This window comes from Protopterus annectens, chromosome 1.part1 (assembly GCF_019279795.1).
Source record: "Protopterus annectens isolate FY-2018-M chromosome 1.part1, PAN1.0, whole genome shotgun sequence".
Classification (NCBI taxonomy): domain Eukaryota; kingdom Metazoa; phylum Chordata; order Ceratodontiformes; family Protopteridae; genus Protopterus; species Protopterus annectens.
Genome location: NC_056726.1, coordinates 235,232,555 through 235,255,372, shown reverse-complemented (window position 1 = coordinate 235,255,372; position 22,818 = coordinate 235,232,555). Strand labels below are relative to the sequence as shown.

Sequence of the window (22,818 nt, the reverse complement as noted above, 5' to 3'; positions counted from 1 at the left end):
GCTGAAGGATATGAAGTCTGAAACTCAGATATATGCCATTATTTAATGACTTCAGTCTTCTGTAGTATGCCACAAATTTTAAGAGGAGCAGACCAAAAATATGAGGCAAAATTTATTCTGTGAAAATATGGACATTTGAGAGGTATGATGCTTTTCTTTTGTTAAAATGTTAGTATCCCACAATTCCATTGGAGTGGGCAGGGTTACATAATTATTTATGCACATTTTATGTTAATCGGCATCCAGATTTTTGGTCAGTTGTAGTACCTGTTTTTCATGGGCCTTTGTCCAGATTTTTGATGCTTCCAGGTTGAGAGGTATGACACATATCCCTCCTATTCTCTCACCCAAGTGAGCTGCTCAATTCTGGCCTGGTGTATTCTTCCATTAAAGCCCATTTGTAAGCCATCTCCACCTGCTTACCTTTGGATTCACCTATCTCTGCACATTTTGCAGTCAAACAGTTTTTGAAAGGTGTCCTCCTCATTAGACCTCCAAGGATAAAACTCTATTCCTTCTCCTTAGGTCTGAATTATGTTTTGGAAAAGTTGACTCTCCCTTCTTTTGACCTTGCTTCATCTTCCTCATTCATATGTTGTACTTAAAGGCAGAATGCTGGTAACCCTTTTTTAACAGAAAAAGTCTGAGTTGTAAGCCTTTACAGCTTCTTTTCCTTTTCTCATTTTTCACAAGGATAATGTATCCCTTAGGACAAACCCTTATTTTATACCTAAAGTTATTGAAATATCTCTAAACAAATGTATACAATTTGTCTACTTTCTTTCTTGCATTCCTTAGACATTCATAGACAATTCAGATTTTATCTTGACAAAAACAAATATATTAGGAAGTCTGATCAACTATTTGTTTCCTTTCTGGATAAAATTTTGGTTGCCTTGTCTCAAAACAAATCATCTCCAGATTGAGTTCCTTGGCTATTTTGTTTTGTTATTCCTTTCTTGGGGAATCCCTTCCAGGCCTCTATGGAAAATCCCTTTTAGGCTAGGTAATAGCTCATTCCGTCAGAGGTGTAGCTTCTTGTGCATTGGGTGCAAGGGTTTGGCCTCCAAATCCATTTTATAAACAGCCACTTGGACCTCCATTCATATTTTTACTTAAGACTATAAGATTGATGACTTTTCCAGGGCAAGGACTGGTTTTGTCAAACTTGCACATCAAGGAATTCTGGATTCCATTTCTACTACTTAATCCACCACCCACACATGCTAATGGAAATCTTCCAATATGTAATCAGTGTTGTAATGGTGATCAAGGAAGCACATAGTACAGTTGTGTAGGAAATTGCCATAACAGTAGAAGCTGAATAGATCACCGTTTCAGTATGGGCACCCTCCCTCCTTTCCTCACTTTTTATTTTAAATTTTCTTGTATTTTTTAATTCTTTCCAGGCTGAGGTAGACTTGATTTATATTTCTTTTCCTCACTGTCTTATCCTAGCTTCCTCTCCGGGCTGGGGCAAGAAAGTCCTTAGGATTTTGGTGCCCATATATACCATAAGAGCAGCTTCACATTCTCACTCTTGAGCCAAACATTTTGTGTACATCATGAAAGGAAGGCACCCAAGCTTTGATATCTTGACCATACATATAGCATTCTTGGCAGGATACTTCCCATATGTAATCAGTACTGTGAAAGTTATCTACTTGGACATTTATCATTTATAGTAAGTTCTTACACAACTGTAATTTCCCTTTAACGTGCTAATATATACTGTTATCTTGCCATTTTATGCCTAAACAATCTGTTATGGTATGCACTTTAATAAATATAAAGCACATACATAGTGCATCATAAGGACTACCATATATACAGGTCAGCACTATAGAAAGTTTATCCAATAAATTTCAGTATGATTTAGTATACACCAATAATTGTATATTTAGTCAAACCTGCTATGCCAGTAGTGCTTTGGAAATTTGAAGGTACAATAATGCAGTATTATAAAATAATTAATTAGATATGCCAGATAACTTGAGTGCTAATTAAAAAAAAAGTTCCCATACTTGCCTGGCAGTTGAACCATAATGTACAGTTGCACCAGTTCCATTGATTAAATTAAAATGTATTAACTTGGTAGGTAAGCTGGTCCGAGGACACTTTTCAATTATGAGCTGTGCTAAGAAGGTAAGAGCAGTAGACATAAATATGTATTATTAAAATATATTTCTAAATATGTATATTTATTCATAATTATAATTATTCATCTTGAATATTAAATTATATTTATACATATTTATTTATATTTATAAATATTTATCTTGTAGCATATCTAATACCTCCCTCCTCACTTCCCAAACTAAATAACCTACTAAAGAAATAATTTCCTCCACGAATAATATCAAAAATCCCATAATACTTGGAGGCTTCAATATCAGACATTTCAGTTCTATTTCCAGTGGCCTGTATACTTGTGATACAATTCAACCTCACCCAGTTCATATCTTAATGTACTAGACCCAACATCAACACATCTTGCCACTGTATCCTAGATCTCATACATTAAACTTTCAGTTAACCAGCACCCATAGGAATTGGTATATGCCGCATAACTGTAGTTTCTGGTTCTTGAGAGTTACTATTAAAAATAGGCCTGACGAATACTGTACCCTATACTGTTTGTTTGGTTTGACTTGTTCTCAGGTTGAGGAGAGAGGGAATTTATTCCTGTCTTCTTTTTTAAAACTCTAAAAAAACATATGATATGTTTTTATGGGGCAGAAAGTGCAACCCATTGTACTGTATTTCTTTGATTTTTTTTTTTTTTTTTTTTTTTTTTGCCGGTTGCTTGAATTCCGGTTAACTGAGAGTTTACTGTATTAAGTAACAAACTTCTGTTATCTCAAACATCACCATCCTTCCAATCATCATCTTTCAATAACCACTACCATATTAGTTTTCATATCCATTATCCATATGTAAACGTACCTGCAAAGTTCATAGCATTCTGTAATAAAATCACAGAATAATGTTAACAAAACTTAAATAAACCCTCTTCTTAATCAACTGGTCACTAGATCTGTTCTCATCTAACCCTAACACGGCTGCAAAACTACTCGCCTCTGTACTGATTGACCTGCAAAACTTCTGCTTTCCAGTAATCCAAAGACTATGCAAACCTAAAACTAACAACTGGTTAACCTATGAGCTTAAAGCTGTTCTTCAACTCAGAGGCAAAGCATGGCATTCTTGGAAAGAACTTCTTACTTCTATAAACAGACAGTGTTACACCCAGCCAAGCAAGCTATACATTGTCATAAAAGTCACTTGATGAAATCATACTGAACCTCACTAATAAAATCCCCCAAAAACATCTGGAAAGAGGTCAACCATCATACAAAACAGAAGAGCCTTCCTTCCATAAATTCCATATCCTGTAAACTTTCTGCCACCAATTTCCTGTTTCATTTCAATAACCTTCCCAACCCATTCTGTAGCCAATCTCAAACTGCATCTGACAAACCCGACTCTCCTCATACATGTCTTCAGTCTTCTTCAGAATTATCACATCCAAGAACATCCATGCTCTGCTTGAACAGATTAAATATGGTAGTCGCATCCTTCACCCATGGTTTATTTATCACTGTAGAAACAGCATTGTAACCCCATTGAAACACATCTACAGCCTGCATATTACACTTAATATTAGCGTTGCTGCCTCACAGCAAAAGGTTCTTCAGTTCGATCCTCGGCTGGGGTGCCTTCTGTGTGGAGTCTGCATGTCCTCCCTGTGATCGTGTGGGTTTCCTCCGGGTGCTCCGGTTTCCTCCCACATCCCAAAGACATGATATAGGTGGATTGGATACTCTAAATTGGCCCTAGGCATGAGTGTGTGTGTGCCTTCCATGGCAGGTTGGGCACCGGGCTGGCAACTCGACACCGTAAAACTCCACTGCCAGTCATGAGCGGACAGGTGATTCGCTGTGGCGACCCCTAACCAAGAAAAGCCGGAAGAAGAAGATGAAGATTATGCCTAATATCTGGAAGAATGCCATTATAAAATCTTTCACTAAAAAGGCCAGTCCCTCCAATTAGATTTTTGTCCCATTTCTATTCACTATAACCCAGGAAAGCTCATCTCATTCAGTACATCAACCTGTGCCACTTTCTCTTACAAAAGGAACATCATTAGTGAGCAGGTTAGATGTTTTGTAGGAGATTTTTAGCTAAGTTAAGAGTTTAACTTGGGATTCAGTATGTAGATTAAAGGGAAGGTTTGGATCAAAAATAATGACTAGTTTTTTATTTTTGTGTAGCTAAAGGTAATTATGTTCTGCCAGGTCAGTAATTGTAACTTTGGATATTTCTTAGGTTTTGTGGTGTTTAGAATGCCATTACCAGGGCTAGGATGGCTCTTGTTATCTGAGCAGACCATAGATCCCACTCTTCTAGGTCTTCCAGGTTATCGGACCATGACCTTCAGAGAGTAGTGAGTCGACTTCTTAAGTCCGAGGCATTAGCCCAGATGCTTCAAAGTCCGACTCAACAGTCGAGACCTATTCCTACCACTCAATCTATTCCTCCTCTGACTCTTTTGAGTTCGGAGCTGGGGCGGCTCGGACTCGATACTGGGGTGGCGTCGGAACCGATACCTTTGTCTTCGGTTCCTTCGTCAGCTCCGATGTCTTCTTTGGAAGAATCTCGGTGCCGGACTTCCCTCGTCGGCTCCGAGGGGGCGAGTGGCGTCGGACCCTTGTCCAACCCCGGTCTCCCTCGGTGCTTGGCTAGTGAGTTCGGCTCCAACATCGACCTCGGAGCCATCACTGTCGGTGCCGGGGAGGTTTTCAGTTTTTCGGAACGGAGACCTTCGGCTCTGCCTGACAGGGGTGCCTTTGAGGTCATGAGGAGCATGTTAGAACCAGGTTCTACTCCCCAGTCGGTTCTTTCTGCCCTCCCTATGGTGCCTCCGTGATTTCGACTCACTCTCTTATCCCGATCGTGAGAGCCAGCTCCTAAGTTTCCCCTGTGGGATCTCCTCCTCTTCGAGGCCTCTCCTGAACCTGCAGGAGAGCCCCCTAGGAAAAGGCAGTGTAAGAGGAAGCACATTGACTCCCCTGAGTCTGTCACCACTGACACTGATTTAGAGGATTCTGAAGGTTCCCCTCATTCCCCCTCTGAAGATGACTCTTTTGCAGACATCCTTGAAATCTTAAAACAGAGGGGGAATTGGCCAGCCCTCAACCCTTCAGAGGATGAATCAGTGTACCTTGAGGCGTTTGGCTCTCGCCCTTCCACCTCCTAGGTGTCCCCTCCCTTTGACCCCCTTATGCAAGTGGTGGCAAAGAAGGCTTGGGCGGCTCCTGACTCAGTGGAACCCACCCCCAGGAGACCATCTAAGTTCATCACAGCCCCCAAGGATAAAGAGTTTCTGACCAAAGGCATCTCTGTTGATGCTATGGTGGTGGCTGCAGCTACCAAGAAGGAGTTTGCTGATCCTTCGGTGCCTGTTCATCCTCCTAACAAGGAGTCTAGGTCGATGGACAGGTACGGGAAGCGGATGTTCTCGTCAGCGACCTTTACTATGAGATCGCTGAATTACCTGTGTCATTTTACTCGACTTCAGAGGGATTTACTCAAGGAAGCGAGTGAAATGTTGAAGGACCCAACAGCTGCGGGTTTTCAGGACAGGATGAACTCTCAGCTGGCTACCCTTAATTCTATAACCAACTCCTCCATGTGCCTCCTTTCATATGCAGCTGATGGAGCAAGTAGAGTGGCAGGTACAGGTGTAGCCTTGCATAGGCACGCCTGGATGCGGCTTTGTAATTTTGCGGACCCATTTAAGGTGTCCTTCACTAATTCCCCCTTTGATGGATCATCCCTCTTTGGTCCTCAAGTGAAGGAAACCCTGACTAGGTGCGAGACTGATGGCAAAACTCTTTTTGCCGTTGGAGTCCGTTTTTCTACTCCTTCTAGACCTTACCCCAAAGGTCAGAAGGGGGGAAAGATGTGGTTCCGTAAACAATCTCAAGGAGACTTGCCTGACGCACAGAGTCGATTCCCCTCTAGAGGCAGAGGGGGGAACAACAATGGTAGACACCGTCCCAGTGGCAGAGGGGGTCCGCAGAATCAGGGCAGTCGAGAATCCTTTTCCGACAAGCCTTTTCAGCATCCCTGAGGTGTTGCCTGACTGTCCACCTTCGGAGGCAGTCGGGGGGAAGGTTGTCACTGTACCCAAAAGCCTGGCTATCTTTAACTCAAGACAAGTGGGTACAGTCTATTATTTCCGAAGGCTACAGAATCCCTTTCCTTTTCATTCCAAAGCTGTCCAAAATATCCCTTCCAGACATTCCACCCAGTCAAAGGGAGCAAGCAGCATTAGAAATTTCAAAGCTGCTCGCAAAAAGAGCTATTCAACCAGTGCCAGCAGACCAAGCAGGATCCGGAACCTACTCCAAATTCTTTTTGGTTCCAAAGAAAACAGGGGACTGGAGACCCATTTTGGATCTCAGCAACTTGAACAAGTTTATCAAGAAAACAAAGTTCCGGATGGTCACGCTGCAGTCCATTCTTCCTGTTTTGGAATGGGACAGCTGGATGTGCTCTATAGATCTCCAGGACGCGTACTATCACATCAAGATGAATCGACGCTCCAGGAGGTTTCTCTGCTTCAGGCTGGGAACCAGTCATTTTCAATTCAGAGCCCTGCCCTTTGGTCTCACTACAGCCCCCCGAGTGTTTACCAAATGCATGGCAGTGGTAGCCTCTCATCTGAGACGTCAAGGATTCCAGGTGTTTCCTTATTTAGGCGACTGGCTCCTTACAGCCCCCACCAAGCATCTTTTTCTCCTTGCCAGAGACTACACCTTTCGCACATGTCAGGCATTAGGCATTTCAATAAACTACGAAAAGTCTGTCTTGTCACCTTGTCGTGTTATTACTTTCATAGGCGCAAATCTAGACACAGTCAAGATGTCAGCCAGACTCACAGAGCAGAGGATAGCAGACATTCACAAACAGGTCTTTCTTCTTCTGCAGAACAACAAAGTCAAAGCCAGACAGATCCTGAAAGTCTTGGGGATTATGGCGGCGGCCATCCCTCTCCTACCATTAGCTCGCTTCCACATGAGGATTTTGCAATGGATGCTCTTCACACAATGGTCTTACCAAAGCCTTCCAATGTCCCATCCTATTCGGATAACTCAGTCGTGCAAGAGTCATCTCTCTTGGTGGATCACATCTCCTCAGCTCCTCCTAGGGAGACCTTTTGTCCCTCCCCCTCCGGTTGCTACAGTGACAACGGACGCCTCCCTGATCGGGTGGGGGGGCATTTCCAGGGCAGGACAGTCCAGGGCATGTGGCAACCGTTCGAGTGCCACTTGCACATAAACATCCTAGAGATGAGAGCAGTGCTTCTAGCGTTGCAAGCCCTACAAGACTCTCTTCCCAAGGGAACTATAGCAATACAAACAGACAACATGTCTGTAGTGTGGTACATCAACAAACAAGGCGGAACCAGGTCTTACCCCCTATGTCGAGAGGCACTCAGACTATGGCAATGGGCGATTTCTTCTCAGTGATTTCTGTTAGCAACGCACATCCCCGGGAAGTCCAATGTGATTGCGGACAAATTGAGCAGAGCTATTCTCATGCCTCACGAGTGGTCTCTGAACAATTCAGTGTTGGAGAAAGTTTTTCGAAAGTGGGGCAGGCCTTGCTGCGACCTTTTCGCTACTCCCCAAAACAGCAAGTGCGACAATTTTTTCACCCTCTTTCCCCAACCAGGCCATCCCAGCAGAGACGCCCTAGTGCACGTTTGGCCTCGGGGACTTCTATATGCCTTTCCTCCCTTCCCACTGATATCCCAGCTGATACAGAAAGCCATCGCTCAGGAAGCTTTTATGATCCTCATTGCCCCTTACTGGCCTCGACAAATTTGGTTCCCCTTCCTCCACCGTTATCTGTTGGAACAACCTTGGCATCTGGACCCAGTTCCAGACCTCTTGACCCATCAGTCGGGTCAGTTGCACCACGCCCTTCCCTCTCTGAACCTCACAGCTTGGTTCCTCCAATTCCGACCTTAGCCAGGCTTCCTTTGATATCTCACTCAGTTAGAGATATCTTGATTGCCTCTCATAAATCTCCCACTCGGAAGATTTATCATAGCAAGTGGAAACGTTTTTCCTATTGGGCGCAGTCAAAGAATATAGATCCTTTCACTGCTTCTATTCAAACAGTTCTAGACTTTCTAGCCAAACTTTTCCATGCAGGTTCGTCCCCATCTACCATTAGAGTTCAGTTGGCTGCAATTTCGAACTTTCATGTTGGAATCTCAGAGTCCTCTATCATGTCTCACAAACTCTGCAAGGCCTTTTTAAAGGGAGTCTTTCTACTCAAACCACCCATCAGAGATCCTCCTCCTCAATGGGATCTCAACTTGGTTCTGGCATCCTTAATTCTTCCCCCCTTTGAACCTGCGGCTTCATGTTCTATAAAATTACTTTCGTGGAAGACACTCTTTTTAGTAGCTATCACCTCAGCTAGAAGAGTCTCTGAACTTCATGCTCTGTGTAGTCGAACCCCTTATCTAGTATTTCATAAAGACAGGGTGTCCTTGCGTACTAACCCGTCTTTTTTGCCCAAAGTAGCTTCTTTGGCAAATTTGAATCAAACCATTGAGCTTCCTGTTTTCTTCCCAAATTATTGTAATAGGTCAGAACAAAAGTTACACTGTTTAGATATTCATCGCCAACTTAGGTACTATTTAGACAGGACCAAACAATTCAGGAAATCTGACCAACTGTTTGTTTCTTATGCAGAAGGTAGAATGGGCCTTCCAGTCTCTAAAGTCTGTCTCTCTAGATGGCTTATTTCATTGATTACCCTAGTGTATGAGACAAGACATCAACGGTTGCCATCCAAACCCAGGGCTCATTCAACTAGAGCTTTAGCCACTTCTGTAGCTTTCCAAGACAGGCTGCCTATTGATTCGATTTGTTCGGCAGCTACTTGGGCTTCTCCCCATACCTTCATTTCTCATTATAAGTTGGATTTGGCCTCTAGAGACCGAGCCAACTTTGGTTCCACTGTACTCAAGAGTCTGTTCCGATAGGCCACCCAGGACAAGGTGCTAGGAACGCGGTCCCATCCAGCAAGAATGAAGGCGAGATTGACAGCTTAACATTTAGAAGTTATGTACCTACCATAACGTTCCATGTTAGTTGTCTTCTTCTCGCCTTCTTTCTTGCGTCCCACCCTCCTTCCCCCTAGCCAGGACAGACCTAGAAGAGTTTTCTTCTTTGTTCCTTATGGAATTTTATTGCTGGCCTTAGCTTTCAAACGAGATCTGAGGAGTTACCGCCTAGCATTGTGGGATATAGGGGAGCCTCGAGCCGGTGGAATTAGCTCTCGAGCTTTTAGAGTGGCCGAGTCGGAGCCGAGGATTGGCTCCGAACCCATCCAGCAAGAAAGAAGGCGAGAAGAAGACAACTAACATGGAACGTTATGGTAGGTACATAACTTCTAATTAACCAGCACCCATAGGAATTGGTATATGCCGCATAACTGTTGTTTCTGGTTCTTGAGAGTTACTATTAAAAATAGGCCTGACGAATACTGTACCCTATACTGTTTGTTTGGTTTGACTTGTTCTCAGGTTGAGGAGAGAGGGAATTTATTCCTGTCTTCTTTTTTAAAAATCTAAAAAAACATGTGATATGTTTTTGCGGGGGGGGGGGGGGGGGCAGAAGGTGCAACCCATTGTACTGTATTTCTTTGATTTTTTTTTTTTTTTTTGCCGGTTGCTTGAATTCTGGTTAACTGAGAGTTTACTGTATTAAGTAACAAACTTCTGTTATCTCAAACATCACCATCCTTCCAATCATCATCTTTCAATAACCACTACCATATTACTTTTCATATCCATTATCCATATGTAAACGTACCTGCAAAGTTCATAGCTTTCTGTAATAAAATCACAGAATAATGTTAACAAAACTTAAATAAACCCTCTTCTTAATCAACTGGTCACAAGATCTGTCCTCATCTAACCCTAACACGGCTGCAAAACTACTCGCCTCTGTACTGATTGACCTGCAAAACTTCTGCTTTCCAGTAATCCAAAGACTATGCAAACCTAAAACTAACAACTGGTTAACCTATGAGCTTAAAGCTGTTCTTCAACTCAGAGGCAAAGCATGGCATTCTTGGAAAGAACTTCTTACTTCTATAAACAGACAGTGTTACACCCAGCCAAGCAAGCTATACATTGTCATAAAAGTCACTTGATGAAATCATACTGAGCCTCACTAATAAAATCCCCCAAAAACATCTGGAAAGAGGTCAACCATCATACAAAACAGAAGAGCCTTCCTTCTATAAATTCTATATCCTGTAAACTTTCTGCCACCAATTTCCTGTTTCATTTCAATAACCTTCCCAACCCATTCTGTAGCCAATCTCAAACTGCATCTGACAAACCCGACTCTCCTCATACATGTCTTCAGTCTTCTTCAGAATTATCACATCCAAGAACATCTATGCTCTGCTTGAACAGATTAAATATGGTAGTCTCCCTGGTAGTGGCATCCTTCACCCATGGTTTATTTATCACTGTAGAAACAGCATTGTAACCCCATTGAAACACATCTACAGCCTGCATATTACACTTAATATTAGCATTGCTGCCTCACAGCAAAAAGTTCTCCAGTTCGATCCTCAGCGGGGGTGCCTTCTGTGTGGAGTCTGCATGTTCTCCCTGTGATCGTGTGGGTTTCCTCTGGGTGCTCCGGTTTCCTCCCACATCCCAAAGACATGATATGATATAGGTGGATTGGATACTCTAAATTGGCCCTAGGCATGAGTGTGTGTGTGCCTTCCGTGGCAGGTTGGGCACCGGGCTGGCAACTCGACACCGTAAAACTCCACTGCCAGTCATGAGCGGACAGGTGATTCGCTGTGGCGACCCCTAACCAAGAAAATCCGAAAGAAGAAGAAGACGAAGATTATGCCTAATATCTGGAAGATTGCCATTGTAAAACCTTTCACTAAAAAGGCCAGTCCCTCCAATTAAATTTTTGTCCCATTGTTATTCTCTATACCCCAGGAAAGCTCATCTCATTCAGTACATCAACCTGTGTCACTTTCTCTTACAAAAGGAGCATCATTAGTGAGCAGGTTAGATGTTTTGTAGGAGATTTTTAGCTAAGTTAAGAGTTTAACTTGGGATTCAGTATGTAGATTAAAAGGAAGGTTTGGATCAAAAATAATGACTAGCTTTTTATTTTTGTGTAGCTAAAGGTAACTATGTTCTGCCAGGTCAGTAATTGTAACTTTGGGTATTTCTTAGGTTTTGTGGTGTTTAGAATGCCATTACCAGGGGGGCGTGGCTAGGATGCTGACAGGCTAGCAGCATATTTCTTCTGCTGTTATTTCACTTACATTTCTGACAGGAAATTATATTTCTAAGTAATTCTATTAAGTTTTTTCTACTAAATAATACTACTTCCACTTGTTCTGAAGGATAATATCAAATAATATTTTTATGTATCTTTATTTTCCTGACAAACTTCTATATAGAAAATCTCTATACTTAAAATTCAGAATGAGTCACACAAAAGTAAGCCCTCAGGATCCATTACTGAAGAAGGAATTTCAGACTGTACTTATTAATATCCAAGAACTCTCACTGAAAATGGACAAAATAGATAACAAAATGGGCAATTTTAAGGAAAAATGCTCAAAACAAATGCAGGAGTCGATAAGCCATCAAAATTTACAAATATCCAGAATAGAAGATACCTTAAATGACATGGAAGGGAGATTATCTGAAGATGGAAACAACACTGAATTCTTACTGAAACAAATACTCTACTCTTAAAATATACGATCTAGACAACAGGTATTAGAAAAGCAATATCTGTATTTTTGGTTTACCTGAACAAATTGAAGGAGGAAGCATGACAAACATTTTTAACATCCTGGCTCCCTAAAATTCTTGATTTGCCTGTCCTATAGCATTGAAAGAGCACATAGGTCCTTGAATACTCCTTCTTCTAAAAATAATCCATCACCGAGATCTACTATTGTGAGATTTTTTTTTATCACAGGACAAAAAATTAATCTTTAAAACTGCCTGGTCAAAATCTCCCATCAAGCTAGAAGATAAAATAATAAGATTTAATAATGACTATTTCCCAGTAGTGATGTCCAAGAGGAAATATTTTCAACCTTTAATAAAAGAAGTTAAGAAAAAGCATATTAAAGTACAATTACTTTTTCCATCCATATTTAAAATATTCCTACCTGATGACAGCAAAATCTTCGAGAAATAGACAATGCTATATCATTTTTAAAATTAAAAAAAAACATAATAGATCAACTAGAATATATGGACTGGAATGGCAGTTCCTTGAAAAGGCAAGTCAAAAGAAATAATTGGAAAGTTAATAAAAAGAAAAAGAAATTAAAAGAAAAACAACTATTTACTTAAGCTCTAATATCAGTCAGATTAGTATTATTGCAAAATAATATCTTCATATGTGTTTCTTTTTTCTGCTTACACTCACATACTTTCAACCAATAAGGAAACCTGCATGCATTCCATATTAAGGAAACTATGTTTTATTTTATCTTTTTTCTATCTTGACAATTAAAACTAATAATTATAACACTTCTCTATAAAATTAATATACATCTTTACATAGATCAAGAAATAAATAAGTAACGGTTCAATTATTGTTATTAAACTATTACCTTTTTGCTCTGTTTTGGTGTTAAACGTGCATGCAGGTTTCCTGTACATATATTTACATAATAATTTTATTATAATATATTTAAACAAAGATTCATAGATAAATTAGTTTACTAAAATAGTTTAGAAATATAACAGTTTTTAGCAGTCCGCTTTTATTATTTATTAGCTGTAGTATTGCAAGTTAAACATTAATATAAAGAATCTTTTGAAAAAAAATATTGATATAACAGTAGATGTTATTTATTAGTATATATGTTTCTAGTTTCATTGTATAGCATTATCATGGTTTAACTTTGTATTTCCTGGTCATTTTGTGGTCTCTGATGGTGGGTGGGGGGTAGAGATTGCTTATAGTAATCATTTTAAATTATATTTTGTATATTTCTGTTATATCTAGATGTGATGTTTCTGCTCAGCATCTGTTTGATTTGTTAATTTATTGACTGTTGCTGATAAATGTGGTGGGCTGTTGTGACTTTAGAAAGTGTGGAGAATAGACGTGTCTGTATGAGTGCTGTGAATGAGTGAAGAAAACTGTTTTTTTTTTTAGATCAGACTAAATTTTCCATTAAAAGCTCAAGCACTTACTCCAGCAGTGTTTGAGGCATCTTGACTTTTCTCATGCTTTAGTCTTCCCACCATGGTAGAGGGGCATCTCGCATAGCAAATTAGACTTTATATTTAACATTTGTGCTCCTTAACCATCAATGGATATGTGTGGCACTTGTGTTTGATGTAGTAGGTCAAAGGACAGCTACACTGGCTAAAATTAAAAGCAAAGTTCACTGATGAAAGAAACACTTTAACTGCAAAGCTTATGAGTTAGTTTATTTAACCAGTTCACTTTCCAAGTTAAAAAAAATCCCTTTTTTGATTCTTCTGTTTGCAAACCAGTTAACTGTGGGTGAAAACTGAGTTGTCATCACACCAGATCCAGTTCTATCTGTTGCTGGGCAATTTGCTACTCGTGGTTGAAGAGTTGGTGTCACTGACTGATGCTAGAAACATCTTAATCACATATCTTTTTACATATTTTATAGTGTTTTTGGCAGAAAGACACAGTAAATGACTAAAGAATGAATATTTTATAAAGGTGTAATTTTCAAGTATATAGTGAAATGTTATATGTCACACAAAGTCAGAATTGTATGCTTACAAAATGATTAATGAACATTTTTTGTTTATGCTGTTTTAACAAACAGAAAGTACACGAAACAGGATGATACTTTCCTTATTGCATATGTAGAAAATGTTAGCTGTAGTCTCATTTGATTATTCATCAGTACCACAAAAATGTTATTATACTATTCTTATTACTATAGTAAGTTAATGAAATGCTTTGGTTGATTGATATGATTGAATTACAATAGCTCAATAAGTATAACTAACAGAGACACAGAGTGCGCTGCAGCAAAGGCCGCTGAAGACCCAGAGGTCACATGCTAACAATATGATTATATACAATACGAATATGACACTTACCTGTATCCTGCACAGATCCGACGTTAGTCATGGATAAAAATAAGAAGTAGTAAATTAATAAAACATAGTATGACATAAGATGACATTAAAAGGTTATACAAGCTACAGATGGTATTTGAACTTGGATGCACTATAAAACTTGTCTTCAGCTATTCAGAAAGAAATGAACTGTGCAAAGCTAAGAGTGCAATTGATGAAAATTACTATTTGCTTGCTATTTAATGTTATATGTTACATTATTCAATTTTGTCTAATTCTAATACACAAGTGAAATACTTTGGATAGTATATGTTTATATATTAAGTTTTAGGTTTTTATATATATATATATATATATATATATATATATATATATATATATATATATATTTAGTACAGATAATACAAATAAAGAAATTGCTACTATTTCAATGAGAATAACATCATTTTTATTGAATTTTTTTTAGAGTGTGACATTTATATAAATAAGTTATTTATTCAAGTAGTAGAGAGGTATTTGGATTTAAATAATTTTTATATACCATTCTGTTGTTTATTGGTGTCTACTACAATTTTCATTATACATATACACAACAATACTAAGTTTGTTAGATGTGTAATTCAAAATGAGCAGTTCAATAATGTTATGAGTGGTTCGTTATCGATATTGCATTTGAGAATATTGTTATTAATGTCTTTTTTCTATTGTAATATATGACATATTTCCAATGCAATTCCATTAATATTAATGGCTTAAGTAAAAGTTGCAAGAAAAATAGTTTAAATAAGTTTCTAAAGTTATTTACTTCCCGGATTGTTTTTTTGCAAGAAACACTTCTGCTACAAGAAGATATAAATAGACAATACTAAATATTACACTGTATTAAATAGTTCACAGTATAAACAGAAAAAGGCTATTTGCTATTCTGTGGAGAAACTGTCTACCTATACCCGATATCTTAAATACATATAGTGATAGCAAAAGTATGTTCTGTTCAGTAGCAATAGAAATTAAAAGAAAATTGTATACTTTTATTAACGTGTACTGGATACCTAATATAGGTGTTAAAAAGGTCAAACACCAATTAGACCAGATTATACAACTCTGAAAAGGTAGTATTGTTTTGGCAGGAGAGTTTAACTGTATATTAAAAGATGAAGAATCTAATACCATCTGGAAAATACCAGCTTCAACAAAAGCATTAATACATTTTATAGATTTATTTCAAGTTAAAGATATTAACAAATTCTCAGTCCCAGAATCACTTTTTACTAATTTTTCACATAGACATGGTTCACAAGCAAGAATAGACAGATTATATGTATCTAGTGATTTAATCACTAGATTAAACAAAGTAAAAGTAGTGTCATGTCCATTTTCAGATCACTTTGCTATAATATTTGAACTTTTATTAAGCGCTAATAGTATTTCAATTAAAAAGTTACCAGCTTACATGACTAATTTAAAATATTTTAAAGAGTTCTTTAAAAAAGAAGTTCAAACCTTTATTGAAATTTACTATACAAAGAATATATCCAGGATTTATGTATGGGATGATTTAAAAGCATACTTAAATGGTAAAATAATGAATTGGTGTGTTCTAAAACAAAACAATGGGATTAAGATTTGATAGATTTTTCAAGAAAAAATTGATAAGTTAAAACTTAACAACCACAGAAGAAATGACAACCTGATGAAAGAAATTAATACACTACAAAGTAAATACTTAGAAATTCTAAATCACAAAATTATGATAAATTTGGAAAACATTAAATTAATTACTCTGTAAATCCAAAATCCATGCAGAAATTATATCCCAGAACAAAAATGCTTATTAAATCCAATCACATTAAAGAATTATATTGTATTGATGGTAAAAAGGTTGCTGAAATAGAAGATATTTTAAAAGCATTTACAACTCATTTCAATAAAATTAATCATTGTAATCCAACAATGGATTCATAAGAAATAATTAAAACTTTCATTAGAAAATATACTAAAAATAAATTGACTGAAGACCAAATCAAATTGATTGATAAACCAATATGTCTGAACTTAAAAATCACATTAATAAATTAAAGCCTAACAAAGCTCCTGGTAATGATGGCATAATATTAGAAATTTAGAAATGTATGCCTAAAAAAGCATTAAATATCCTGCTTAAAGTTGTTTTAATAGTTAAGAATTTAACAAAAGTTCCTCCGTCGTGGAAATACACACTTATTTCTCCAATTTAAAAGGTTGACAAAAACCCATTAGAATGTTCTTAAAGGTCAATTTCACTATTAAATACTGATTACAAAATATTTATGCCAATACATGCTACTAAAATGCAACAACTTCTTCCATATCTAATTAATAATGATCAAACTGGATTCAGAAAAAAAATAGGGATCCCTATGATAATATTCAAGGAATACTAACTAACAATTGATTATGCAAATAAAACAAATGATAACATAGCATTGATAAGTCTAGACATTCAGTGCTTTTGACTCAAGTCAATTGGAAATACCTTTTCTTAGTTTTAGAGTAGTCTAATTTTTCAAATAGTTCCATACAGTTAATAAAACTCATATGAAAACTCCTCTGCTTATATAAAAGTAGGTTCATATATTTTGGAATCAGTTTTGATCACTAAAGGAGCTAAGCAGGGTTGCCCATTATCACCACTGCTTTTTATCTTAATTATGGAACAATTTGCAATTTACATAAGATTGAGATTAGCTATCAAAGGTATATAGATAAAAAACATATTTAAATTCAAAAACGCTATTATATGCTGATTATATTCTGTTGACATTAAATGGCAATAAAAGTTCTCTAAATGCAGTTTTTAATGTATAGAATTTTCAGATAAGATCTGTGCTTACTTTTAATGAAAATAAAACAAAAAATGTACTTATAAACTCCAATACTCATAATATGGAAGAAAAACGTTCTAAATATATTGTGAAGGATAAGAAAATAACTATTTTGGGATAACTTTAACAGAAAATATTAAAAATATAATAAATATAAATTATAATAATAGTTTAGCCATTATAAATAATCTCATTAATAAAAGAAACAGGTTTTTCTTTTACATGGAAGAGAAACTTTCATTAATAAAAATTATTATTTTACCTAAAATGTTATACATAGTACCATCTCTATCTATTCCTCCTAAAAGAAATGATTAGAGGATGTAATTCTTTAATTTTCATACTCCTTTGGTATCCCAATAAACAGATCTGCTGTTATGCTGTGTAACTTTTGTTTTTACTAAGAGGTTCAGCTTTGGTATCCATTAGTATGGAGCACCTAGCAAATGAATGTTCTGGGTAAGTACTGTCATGGAAATGTACCCTTGAATACAGTAGCCCTGTAAGAAGACTTGGACATGGAACTGTTTAGTTCCTCACTAGACCAGATTGCTGTCTAGGCAGCATTACAGAAAGAAGCCATGAAAGTAGCCATGCTGTAAAACACTGAGCTGTTAGATAGAAAAGAAGAACCCACCCATCTTCTCATGAAAAAAAGTGATGCAATTGTTTTGTCACAAATAGAGCATGTACTTGGTAACTTTTTTGTCCATCTTTCAAAAATATACCTGTATTCCTTGTATTAACATTAATGTGTGCATTTCACACAGTGTTGTACATAGGATAATTTCAAAATATTGCAGTGTCCCATTTTAGGAAACTGTATACATTGTTACCCAAGTGTGTTGTCCATCACTGAGCACTTTCTTGCAAAGCACTTAAAGTGACCAAAAATAAGATGTTTGTGCATTATATTTCTTGATACAAATTGATTTTTCCTAAATGTTAGCACCATATTGCCCCTTTACATTACATTATGTGGTGGATGATGCACATTTTCACTTAGCACTACATTTTAGATCTGCTTTCCAGGATTGCAGCGCCCATTGGAAAAGCAGTCCTTTATATCATCCTATCATTTTTTTCTTCTTTTGCTCCTTCTGCCATTCTGGTTTTGGGAATAATGTTTGGAATTCTACGCAAGTGTTATACGTACTGCAAATGGTCCCAAAAAGTAAGATGTAGTAGATATGTGAATATTTGTCATGAAATTGATCTTTGAAGAGGCCCTCTGCAATGGATATCTTTTTCTCCATCTCAGGCCTTCCTAGTACTGGTCACTTCTGCCTATCTCCACAACATCCCATGAAATCCTTCTGTAAGTAATGCACAGATTTAGAGTGTCATAACTTTGGAGTTCCGTTATGGTGACCCCTAACCGGGAAAAGCCAAAAGAAGAAGAAGAAGCTTTGCAGCAATGTTGTTGCTGGAGTCGGTTGGTTCTGAAAAGGGATATGGAATGGGAAGTGTTTAGTGTCCATATACTTTAACACCAACACAGAGATGTTATCCACGGCCCTAAGTAGTTAACTTTTTAACACAGAGATAGTGTGTATGGATTGGAGTCTTTAAATTGCTGCCATCCCATCGATCATGCTGGGCTTCAGAGTTTTAGAAGGCTAACTATTAGGGGCATCGGACCGATGTACTTTAGTGTTCACTTTCTAGTATAGAAGTCTGTCTCAAAGATTATCTGATGTGGTGGACTTCTCTACATGTAGTTGAGATGAAATTCCTTGAACGTTAGTTGTCTAAAAAAAATGCTGAGAAACAGAATCTCCATCACTAATTTTTGTAGGAAATCATTGACGTTGTTATTTCTAAATGTGCACTGGTAATGATTCACTTCTTTTGGGACATGTCTCACTTCTTTTTGATGGTGCGACTGTGGAGCCGGTATATATAAGATTGGGGCTTTGGAGAGCCTAAACCTACATTGGCGGGCACAGGGAGATTTGCTCCCCTGCAAAAAAAAAAAAAACACAAAAAAACCAAAAACAGTTTAATTTTTTCACTCTTTTCAGTTTCAGCCAATATTTTTCTGTGTTTCCAATGCACAGGATTGTGCAGTTCTGTGATATTTAGTAGAGCCATTGTGGTGAATAATGTTTTATTTATGGTAAATGTCTCACAGAAAATGCACTTTATATGCTATGTGCCTTAACAGTAGTTCTTTGATGGAGTGGTTATAACAGTAGGCACTACATTCCATCCATCCATTTTCTTTGTTCTTTAGTGTGTGTGCCAGCTTCTTAAAGACTTTGAAGAGCTATCACTTCTGGGGTATTTTCTTGAACATTTTTTCTAGATGGTGAGAAGGGAAGTGAATTTTGCTTTTATGCTATTGGCATACTTTTTCATGTTTTAGAAGGTGTGCATGTTATAATGAACTTTTGTGATTAACATGTAGAATGAGGTCCTGATGCCTGACATGATGACAATGGTACATTATAGACAAACTGCTGCCTGTGACAACCGATGAATAAAGTTATTATGTATCTGTCCTTTTTTTAAAGATATCTTGTGTCTTTTCATTTAGCTTGTTATTGGAGAAGGTGTGAAAGTTGGTGCGATCTCAACTGGTGATTTACATATGGCAGGTAGAGTAAAGGTAAGCCATTTACTAGACAACATTCTTTGAACAGTCCAGTCATTTCTTCATATTCATTTATTCTTCTTGAATTTGGCTTACTTTTAAAAGAATTGCCATCCCGGTAATGTTCACACTGTTCCAATACTTCAGGGTATACTATATTCCATGTTTGTTTTACTAGCATTGTAAATCCTGAGAGGCTGCTATGATTAAATTACTGTGCCAAAAGTAGCTTGTCAGATCCATTGCATTGTAAAATCATTTTTTTTTCTAAATGAAGTGTTTTTCCATCTAATGTAGCAAGTAATCTGTTGGTGTTTCCAAGAAAGAATAACTGTATATGCATGTGGGTGCACATACATTTTAATGCTATTGGTTCATTTTTTCGTAACTGATATTATTTCTCTATTTTCAGCTGATAAATATACATATGTATGTATTGTTGTTTCTGGGGCATGATTAAGTATTTTGTATTAGTATCAAGTTCATTTTCTGTATTTTAGCAATGTAGAGAAGACTGTATTAAGATTTGCTTGTTTCTGTAGTTTAGTTATGTTTTCTGGTTAGTCACTTTTTGAGTTGGTTTAGAATTTTAGATAGATATAATCTGGTCTGTTTTCCAGTAATGGTATTTTCTGATTGTCTGGTGGTAAGCTGTATTTTAGTTTTCATTCTTTTATGTTTGACTTTCTTCATTCTAATTAGAACAAACTTGTTTTGTAGGAGGTTGATTTAGGTAAGAATTGTTGATGTTCATCATATTGATCACTGTTGAAGTTGCCTTAGCTCTATGGGTTATATCCTGCCAAGAACCTTACAGCCAGCCAACTCCCTAAGCTTCAGGGCACCTTCCATACATCCAACTATCAGGAAACTCGAGTTGAGCTGACCAACGTCAAACACGTTTGAGCTCTTCTGCCACAGAAGAGTATGTTCATCTAAGGCTTTTGAAGATCGATGGTCAGCTTAGTGCTAATTCTGTACAACCAGATAAGTTCTTTTTGGAGAAAAACCTTCTATTTTTGAAATACTGTTTGTGTTTTATCACTTTACTCCTCAAGAAAGGCATTTAAAGCTAGGGGTTTTGTGTTTTAATGGACTGTCATGAAATTGATTTATGCTTTTAAATGGAAGCACTCTTTCCTGTCAGTTTAAAAGTTGAGTAAAGTAGCTGAAAACTATTTTTTTTTCTGTGGAGAAATTGAGTATATTTTACATTTTTTGGGCTACCAAAGTGTTTTAATGTGCTTTTTGCTGTCTTTTTCTTTGAAAAAAGTGACTTTTAATGTATTTTTGCCATTTGCTGCTTGTCTTCCATGGGAAAGAGGCACCATTTTCAGTTTGACCATGGAACAGACTGCCAGTCCCATGGTCAGTCCTTCTAGCCATAAAAAGAAAAAGTTAAGCAAACAGACTTTGTCACCATAGCAGGCTAGCTTTAGCTGCAGGTGGGTGACTCTGCTGTATCCATTTGTTGTACCTCAGATGACTCACTTTTTTCTTCTGATCCCTCTGGTGTAGAATCAGCAGCCAATATGGACCAGGGGTTAGCCACATCCTCTGCAGCTGTTGGGGTCAACTCAGAGGGCAAGGAAGAGCCACACTTGTTGGTCCTAGGAGAAAGAACAGGGGAGGCTTCCCGCTTGTGTCAGAATGCTGTGTCCATCCCTGAGTAAGCTGCTGCTGCCATTGAAAACATGATTAGCCCCATTTTTCCTTTCAAAAAGAAACAGCAAACTAAGTATGTATCTACTTCTCAAATTTCCTTAGGAATAATTTACTGGGTCTGGCTCAATGTTTTATTCAGGATAGTGATCCTTTTTGTTTAGTAGTTTCTGGTAAAAGAAAGAAGAATACCTCTTTTCCTGAAGAGATTCAAGATTCTGAATCTGAACAGGAAGAAGGGCCAGATACAGGGTCTTCTACTCAGATGTTTTATTCAGACAGGGGAAGCTCAGTTTCTGATTCTTCTGGTGGGGGTTCTCTTTCTCTGCGACTATTGTTAGAATGTCCTTGTATTTTCATTTTTAGAGCACTGAGGTTTCTCAGTCTTTCAGAATTTGTGAGTTCTTACAGAAGGAATTTCCAGAACCTACACCCATTTCTCCTGTTCTGTCTGCTGTAGAGGATGTGTGTGTTACTGTACTGCAGTTTTCTGGATAATCACTCAGTCAGCTGCCTCTAAAAAGGCAGATAGGATGTATTAGGTTCTTCAATCTTTTAAATTTTTATACACTATTCCCAAACATTACCAAGCAGCTACAACGTTAATTGATAAGGATGGGGAAATTATTGCTAAGTATGAGGAAAAAAGTGTATACTTCGGCGACTTTGATTTTCAGAATTTTGAATTGTCAGACTCATATGTTAAAGTTTGTTCTAACTGTGAAAGTATGAGGAATATTCTATCTGCAGTTTCTTCTTGTGAGGAAAAATGTGCTTTAAATAATTTAGTTTCTAGTATCGCACAGGTCAGTATTCCTTGTTTACAGTGTGTGTATTACTCTGTTGATTTTTATTTCATGGCTATGGCCAATTGTACTGTTTTGAGGAGGTTTGCATGGCTGCATTCTCAGAAACTCCCAAATGATGATAAAAGTGAAATTTTAATTTCTTCTTTGGATAAAGATTCATTCTTTGCTCCCTGTGCTGCAGAGTTGTTCAAAAGTGTGCTGAAAGCGTGATCCAGGGAGACTCTAAGATTTTTCAGCCCTCCTTTTCCAAAATTTCTAAGGGATTCTCTATCTCCTCTTTCAATTTTGGCAAAACGCAGAATAAACAAAATATAGGTAAGCAGATGTTTAAGAAGAAATGGCAAGTGTGTTCTAAACAGAAGCATCAAATCTTCCAAAACCAAAGACTGTCCAAGTCTGAATGACTATTCAAAGACCTGGTGACCCCTCCCACCCTGGTCCTTTTTTTTCTTACAGAAAGTCTGAATCTCCATTTTTCTCTTTGGCAAAAAGTAGTTTCAGACAAATGGGTTGTGAAGATCTTTAATCAAGGTTAAAGATAGTAATGGGAGGAAGTCCCTCCTTTCCAGGGGAGTCATTAATCATCCTCCAGGTCAGAGTCTTTTGCTTCCACCAGTTCTTCATCACATGCTGTCCGATGGAGTGATTGAGCCAGTTCTTCTTTCCCAGGTGGGGAAGGGTTTTTATTTGAAGATGTTCTTAGTGTCAAAGAAA

General features: G+C 37.5%; 1 protein-coding gene across 1 annotated transcript in view; it reads left to right on the top strand.

The window, feature by feature from the left end:
• The window catches only part of LOC122813235 (intraflagellar transport associated protein), a 431,576-nt gene that overhangs the window by 185,856 nt on the left and 222,902 nt on the right, over window positions 1-22,818 (top strand). The window contains exon 4 of the mRNA XM_044085449.1: window positions 19,577-19,648. Coding sequence (XP_043941384.1) covers window positions 19,577-19,648 — 72 coding nt within the window. The remainder of the gene's footprint in view (window positions 1-19,576; window positions 19,649-22,818) is intronic.